Source organism: Nanorana parkeri, unplaced genomic scaffold (genome assembly GCF_000935625.1).
Source record: "Nanorana parkeri isolate BGI_ZX_2015 unplaced genomic scaffold, ASM93562v1 scaffold252, whole genome shotgun sequence".
Lineage (NCBI taxonomy): Eukaryota > Metazoa > Chordata > Amphibia > Anura > Dicroglossidae > Nanorana > Nanorana parkeri.
The window spans coordinates 1,551,058-1,559,219 of NW_017306520.1; the positions used below are offsets into that span (position 1 = coordinate 1,551,058).

Consider the following 8,162-nt stretch of genomic DNA (forward strand, 5'->3'; position numbering starts at 1 on the left):
ATCTACCAAAACAAAACCTAGAGGAATAAATGTAGATCCAAGTCTACATTCAATTATTTAGCCTGCAATGTATTCAATTGAAAGATCCATTTTAATTCTTGTTTTTTCAGTATTAACTCCCTATTGCCACCTCTTTGTGGCTTACGGATTAAATCAATCGCCATGAATCTTAACTGTGACACTGCATGCCCATAATCAACAAAATGTCCCACCAGTGGAAGTTCCACTTTCTTGTCCCTTATTGCATATGTGTCTAGCTATGTGATCCTTTAATTTCGACGTTGTTTACCCAATTGCTAGGCAATACGTTTCAGAGGTTCACCTGACGAACCGGAAGTACCCAGCAGCTGTGGTCCGCCTTGAGGAGAACCAGCTACGGCACTGCTCAGCCATCGGATCAGATCTGTGTCTCCCAGCACAGCTGATCTGGAATCTTTCTGGACTGAACTCTGCTCTCTTCCATGTGCCTTCCATCCTGATAAAAATCTTGGACCAGCAGCTAAGATCAGACTCCCATCTGATGTACGACAGGCAGCGTTAATTTCGTTGGCGAAAATATTTCGTCAGTTTTCGTTAGCTGCATGTTCTCAGTGACAAAAACTAAATAAAAACTAAGTTATTAAGACTAAAACTGAGACAAAAATACATTGCAATTGTTGTCGTCGAACAAAAACGCAATGAAAATGGGAGGGACTATTGCATTTACCTATTTGGACCAGTTCCCTCTGAACCTTGCCAAACCCCCAGTCCCCTGACTCTATCGGCAGCTGGATTGGCTGAGACTCAGGCTCTATTGGTCTCCCTGCCACCTGGATCAATGCCATGCAAACAGCAGACAATACTTCATCAATTTGCCTGCTACTGTCACATGAGAGTTTCTCCTCCCATCTGCCTAGCAAGTTAGCACTGCTTTCTCAGACTTGTTCTCTCCTCACACTAGTTTACTTCCCCATCCCTACTCCACAATCTTGCAAAACTTGGTTTTATTTAATTCTAAGTTAAATAAAGACGTTCTATATCAAAAATACTATTCTGAGGCATTTGGCTATTCACTCACTGCCGTTCGGCCCCTATGTGAATAGGGGCTAACAGCAGCGAGTGGACTGCTGAAGGTTCGGCTCCAGTTGAACGGCTGAACCGAAGGGAGCTGATGTACAGCTAGTTTTAGCCCATGTACGGCTGAAAATCAGCTGTACAGGGCCGAAGTGCATAGCCAAATGGCGTTCGGCTCACTTATTCTCTTGGCTGCCTTCGGAAGCTGAGTGAATAACCCCCTAAAACTAAGGCCCCATTCACACCTGACCGTTTTGTAGCGCGTCCTACGCTCGATGATAGCTCTACAAAACGGTCAAAAAAATAAATAGCATTGTAGTCAATGGTATCGTTCCCACCTGTCCGTATTTCCGCCCGTCCCGAACGCACTACAAAACGGCCCACGCATGAAAAGGTCCCGGAGCGTTTTTTGCTGCGTATTGGTCCGTTTTGTAGGGCGTTTTCCATTTGTATACTGCCAAGTAGCCTTTGGGGTCGCGGTAAACAAAACGCGTGCCGGTCGCGCGGCAGACGCGCATATTACAATACGCATAGGTGTGAATGGGGGCTTAATTGAAATTTGCAGTCAAAATGAACACTGGTGACGGGGGAGATTTTGTGCATACTTGCAGAATATGTGAAAGCCCCCGAGCACCGGGTTTAGTTCTGCTTTAACAATCTCATAACGTAAAGTTAAAGTGACTTTGGTGCTATCCAAAACCATTTAGAAAAAAAACTCAGCGCAAAAGCAGCTGCTTAATACTTACTAGTAAAGAGCCGGGGCTTGGCGTGAACCCAGTTTACCCAAGGCCACTTAAAACTGTGGCTGCTACCACCCGTGGTCAAAGTCAGTCGCAGAGAGATGCAATCCTCACCCCGCAGCTACACGTCACAAAGGCACAGGGAATGTCCCGTCGCAACTGCTGCCACCGATTGGGCCTGAAGGTGGGGTTGTCAGTCAGTTTCGAGCGGCCTTGGTGAACTCAGGTGACCTGGGTTCGCCCCAAGCCCAGGCTCATCTCTAATCCACATCTCTCTGGCAGGTGGCAAATCCTAACTTTGCCCTCTTGTAGACTTCAGGCTGAGTCTTTAACATCTGACTCTGTCAGGTACAGCATGGTAGATGACTATCCACGATGCTTGCAGCAGTTCCATTGGCCACTAATGTGTAATGGGGCAGATATTGGTATCCGACACATCCAGAAGTGTCTGCTGCTGAAAATTTTGCTGAAGGCCCTAGCTCTGCATAATGTAGACGGTACCGCCGACCACAGGGTTAGGTATTAAAGGGTTACCATACACGTTACAATCTGACCATACAGTCTTTGCACAATCAATTGTAGAGTTACCAAACTGTAATATGAGGACCTACCTAATCTATTCAATCAAGTTGTATACAATCAGGCAGACTCTTGAACTACATAGTTGTTGGTAGATCTAAAGGGGACTGTACAATCAGACTCTAACATTGTGCAATCTCACACACGTTACTATCTGATCGCGCAATCTCCTTTAAATCTTCCAACAACTATCAGGGTTATTCACAAAAGGGTGAAGAGTTTGGAGAAGGCAGGAGAAGTAAAATAGCCGATTTGGAAAAAGCCTCCAGTTCAGCTATGTTGTCCTAGATTGTTCACTTCTCCTGCCTTCTCCAAACCATTCAGGGCTAGTTCACACTAGTCACAGTGCATTCCAGTCCGATTCCGGCCAGAACGCACTGGATCGCATTGCAGCCGGCTCCGTTTGTTGCGGGGCAGGAGGGGGCATGGCGGTGTGTTCGAACTCAATGGCACCAGCAGCCATGCCCTCTGGCCGCAATGGGATCAGCCGCATGGGAACACTGTGTTTCAGTCAGAAAAAATTGTTCTTGCAGCATTTCGTGTGCCACGCGATCCCGTGCGGCCGATCGCATTACGGCCAGAGGGCACGGCTGCTGTACCATATACTTCAATGCACTACCACGCGCCTTCCCGATCCACAACAAACTGAGCTGGCTGCAATGTGATCCGCCCAGAACGCACTGTGACTAGTATGAACTAGCCCTCGGCGAATAACCCTCTACGCTGTACGTATTACAATAGCCTGCCTGATTGAAAGAAAATTGGATTGGATAGTTTAGACAGGTCATAGTTTTGGTCAATCTAAAATGGATTGTATGGTCAGATTGTAGTGTGTGTGTTGACCCTTCAAGTCTTTTGCAGGAAGCTTTTAGACAGCAACAAATTCACTTTAATATTTTCTGTTAGGGTATTTATTCGTGCTGCACGGTTACGATACAACAGCCAAGGCACTCATGCATTCATGTCCTAACACTGCTTGCTGATGCCAAGACTGGACTGCCTGGCTAACACACTCAGCACCTTTCGCTAGCAGAAGTAAAAAACCTTAGGGATCAATCCCTATAGTTTCATAGCATAAAGGGAAAGTTTGTGAGAATCACCCCAGCACATGTTCATTCTAACAGACCCACCGGTGCTAGGGCTACACACTACACGTGAGTCTCCTGAACTACCTAGCCCTGCCTTCTCAGAGACATTTAAACTGTCACTACCCTATATAAACTAAAAGGAGACCTCCCCACCTTCGTCTCCGTCATCCTCGGGATCCCAAAATCGCGGCTGGGGGTTCAGCAAACTCTCCAACTCCTGCGACAAGGGCGCCGCCATTTTCCCGGAGCACGCTGATCACTGACACACCCCTTCTCGGTGACGTCACAAGCCACTGCTTTTCCGCCTCAATCTGTGGGTAGAGCTCACGCGAGAGAGCAATGTGTGGCTGGCTGTTAAGAGGTCAATGTGACTTCGAGAATATGTGTCTCTTCAGTGGCAGTGCGAAGGTGGAGACGTGTTTACATAGTGGGATGTCTTCGTGACGGATAACGCAAAGTGTGGGGGTTACCTAAGGGCTGTGCTTGTAGTCATTGAAATATTTTAGCTCTGTTCACACTAGTGCAATTTGCCCTATTATTATTATTTTACAGGATTCATATAGCGTCAACAGTTTGGGCAGCGCTTTACAATAGAAGGAAGACAATACAATCACAATTCAAGTCAGGATGATAAGGAGGGCCCTGCCCCGAAGGCTTACACTCTAAAAGGGACCCTATTAGGGTTGCCACCTTTTCTTCCATCGAAACCCGAACACTCTAGCGACACACAGAAATTTTCTTGGAAGAATGAGTTGCGGCTTTTTCATATGTAAATATCACAGTTGAGACTATTTTCAGTGGGGGGCCAGTAGCCCCTATCTTTATTATGGTTGTCCCTGTCTGCCTGACATCTTGTGTCCGGGTTTCTGCTGCCATGAAACCCGAACACAGCATTCAAAACCCGAACTGTCCGGGTGAATCCTGGACAGGTGGCAACCCTAGACCCTATGTCTTCCACCGCGCTGCAATTCACAACTATGGAAATCCCATAACTCCCCTCTCTCCAGGCATGCAACCTGCATCAGTTTATTCATTTCAATAGGTTTCTGTATCTGTGACAAATGTAGCAAAGAAGCTCAAGCAGCAGTACAAGATGCAAGCTGCATGCAATTTTTGACTGTGCATTTTTGCATGGGCAAAGACGTGCACTTTGCCTACTGCGTTTGGGGTTCCATTAACAAGTAATGGCATCGCAAGCTCGTCATAAGCTTTTGCTGGGCAAAAGTGGGCCTGTTCACATCTAGGCAACATGGTGCAGTGTGATTTTTGAAAAGGTGCATGTGCTTCTTTTGGTTCTAGAAGAAAAATGCCCCAAACATGCGTTTGGAAATAGGGGTACTGGTGTTAAAGCTACATGTGGCGTACATGTGTAAATTAATTCTAGTGGTTAGAATAAATTAGGGCAATAGTAAACTGCCATCTCAAAAGAAGTATAGTGGGGCCCCCAGCAGGTGTTTGCCATAATGTGCTAGTGTGCGCAGCATATTAACACATTATGGCATACTTGCTTTGTAGGCGATCCACTCCAGTGGTCTCAGTGATCCATCGCTGACACTTCCATTTTCTCCTGGTCTTATTCCAGATTCAGTGTCTTCTCCCTCTTGGGGTGATATAATTCCTACATATGTGCACGGAAGTTACTTCATTTCCACACAGAACCATGCCAAGACTGTACACCTGAGCTGTACATACGCGCTTTTGTATACACAAACACAGGAAGGCATCAATTATGACAGAAGAGACATAGAGGGTTATTCACTATGGAGCCGAAGGGTCCAGCCGTAGCTTCAACAGGATCTAGCCGTAGCTCCAGGTGGTCAGTGGGGGATCCAGGTGGTCAGTGAAGGCTCCAGGTGGTCAGTGAGGGCTCCAGGTGGTCAGTGAGGGATCCAGGTGGTCAGTGAAGGTTCAAGGTGGTCAGTGCGAGCTTTCAGGTGGTTAGTGCGGGCTCCAGGCGATCAGTGCGGGCTCCAGGAGGTCAGTGCGGGCTCCAGTGGGAGTCAGAGAGACTGGCGACAGCAGCCACAGCAGATGTGGCTCTCAGCTCAGGCACATTAGAGGGCCCTCTGATATGCCTAAATAGAGGGCCGCTGCTGCATGGTCAGCTCAGCCCGGTCGCGACCCAGGTCAGGTCGGCCCAGCCGTGATCCGGGTTAGCTCTGCTCAGCCAGGCTGCGAACCGGGACAGCTGGGCCTATTTGCAGGCACGGGCATGGAGCAGTAGCTCCACCCGCCCCTATGTTAATCTGGCTCTGCTGGGTGAACCTTCTGGCAGCTGGGAATGATGTAGCAAGGGGCACACCACTGGACTTCGTGGTAATGGGAGATTGGGTGGGAGATGTATCACTATTAGAGTATCACTGATGGCACGAAATGAATGACTTGCCACTCATTTGTTAATAGGATGCTGGTGGCTGTACAGTCATTGCTTGTTATGTTTATGACCATATTTAGTCAGTAATATCAGGACCCCCCACCCCTTTGTTTTCATTCAGCAGCTGGCTAGGAAAATATCATTTGTGAGTCTCATTCGTGGTGGTCAGTGTGTTTTTTGTTGGCGGGAGTCATTTTATCAGGATTTAGGCGGCTCTGCATCGCTGGATGATGTGATTGACAATGGATTTACATTGTTTTTTCTTAACCAGTTCACATCCGGGGTGTTAAACCCCCTTCCCATCCAGGCCATTTCCCCTATATTAAATTCTAAAACATTAATAATTACCCAATTTTTTGGTAAAATGTAAAAGACGGGGTCACGTTGGGTAAAGAGACACCAAACATGTCAAGCCTTAAAATTGCGCACGCGCGCGAAACCTCAAAAAAACTACATTACCCAAAATTGGCCATAGGCGACGGCAACCCGCGGGTTCGAGTCTGCCGTCCGTCCGTTTTTTCTTAATGGGCGGACGGCAAGAGGTTAAATAAAGGACTTTATTACTGTGTTTTGTGTTTATTTGCTTTTTTGTGAATTTTTCTTTTTTTGTGTGAATGAGTAAGCAGGGGCACTATTTACATCTTACTTATTTACTTAGGGGAGAATATCTGGGGGCCACTTTATTTTATAGGAGGGGGGAGGGGCACACATTCACTGTCCCTCCCTTTACTGGCCAGGCAGGCTTCATATTCAGATAAGCGTCTGGTATGGATTTTGGGAGAAGACTCAAAGCTTTTTTGTGGGTATCCCACTTACTGTGCATGCCAGACCCTCATCTGGGATTAGGGCCTGGTATAGATGTTGAAGGGAATTCCCGGCCATACTTAGCGGCAATTTAAATGGTATTTTTTTATCTTTGTAAATTTCACTTTTTCTCTAGTACATTGTACAGGTGTGCCACATCGTGTGCAGGTTCAAGGCATCCCCCAAAAATGTTATTCAAAGGAATTGTGTATTTTTAATTTTGCCTTTTAAGCCTTTTCTAAAAGAGGTTCTCTCCATTGAACGGTATTTTAAAAAAAACACATTTTATTTACATTATTACATGCCCCCCATGCCAGTGTTCTCTACCCATGCCCTTTCTTTCCTAAAAGCTTGCAAAGTGGTCTTGAAAGATGCCACAAAAAGATACGGCTTCCACAGACTTCAATGGGGTTTGCCGCTAAGTTCAGGGTTCACAAATGTTTTCAATTGTTCTGAGGCTAAGCAATTGAGAGGTTAAAGTGACATTAAACCCTCAGATTTTTTAACATAAACCAATACTGTAATGTGTGCCTTACTGTAAGCCATGGTTGTTTCCCTTCTCTTTGCTGCTCTTCCTTTTAAATCTGTATCTCTTCTCATGCTTGGGGAGAACTTCCCTTTGCAGCTGACTGCCTCTCCCTGTAGTGCTGGCTCAGGTTGTGAACCTTCACACAGACACCATATATCCATTTCAGAGACAAGGAAGTCTGCTGCAAAACAGAAGTTCTGCCCAGCATGAGAAGAGATACGGATTTAAAAGGAAGAGCAGCAAAGAGAAGGGAAACTACCATGGATTACAGTAAGGCACACATTACAGTATTGGTTTATGTAAAAAAAATCTGAGGGTTTAATGTCACTTTAAAGTTGCTCCACTTTCTGTTGAAGACTTAATTATAAGGGCCTGGAAGAAAACTAAGATGTCTTTTTTACACCGAGGCATCAAATTGATGATAGAGAATGGAAATGTTGCGAAAAGGAGAATTAGTTAATTCCCAACAGCTTTGAGAACACACAGGAGAATAGCCAAACAACTACTCTGCATGTTCAGCAGGGTGTAGACTGTCTAAAGGTGCCCATACACTGCACGATTCTCCTACGAGAATCGCGGGAAATCCCGCGATCGTACGATAATCGTGCAGTGTGAATTAAGACGTGCAACCGTTTCTACTGTACGGTCACACGTCTTTTGTCTAAGGAGCATGCTAGAAAACCAGCCGTAAATCTTACCATTTTCGGCTGGTTTGAATGATGCTGGGGAGACAAATGCTGAACGGGCCGATGTGCGCACGCGCACACTGCCCGTTCAGCATTGCGGTCATCGCAAGCCCGCCCCTCAGGGGGGCGGGCTTGTGATGATCGCAAGTACAATCTGCCTGTCCAAGATGGGCAGATCGTACGTTTTTTGTACTGCCTGTCCAATCACATCGACGCAGCCCCACTAATCACATGTCCTCAGCCCCCCTTTATCTAAGCACATCACCACAGCCCCCCTAATCACATGTCCTCAGCCCCCTCCCATCCCAT

The 8,162-nt window shown here is 46.5% G+C and overlaps 1 protein-coding gene across 1 annotated transcript in view; it reads right to left on the minus strand.

The window, feature by feature from the left end:
- AATF (apoptosis antagonizing transcription factor) overlaps nt 1–3,740 on the minus strand; it is a 124,119-nt gene extending 120,379 nt beyond the window's left edge. Inside the window, exon 1 of the mRNA XM_018556777.1 lies at nt 3,614–3,740. Coding sequence (XP_018412279.1) covers nt 3,614–3,698 — 85 coding nt within the window. The 5' untranslated portion in view covers nt 3,699–3,740. The remainder of the gene's footprint in view (nt 1–3,613) is intronic.
- Nucleotides 3,741–8,162: the final 4,422 nt, after the last annotated feature.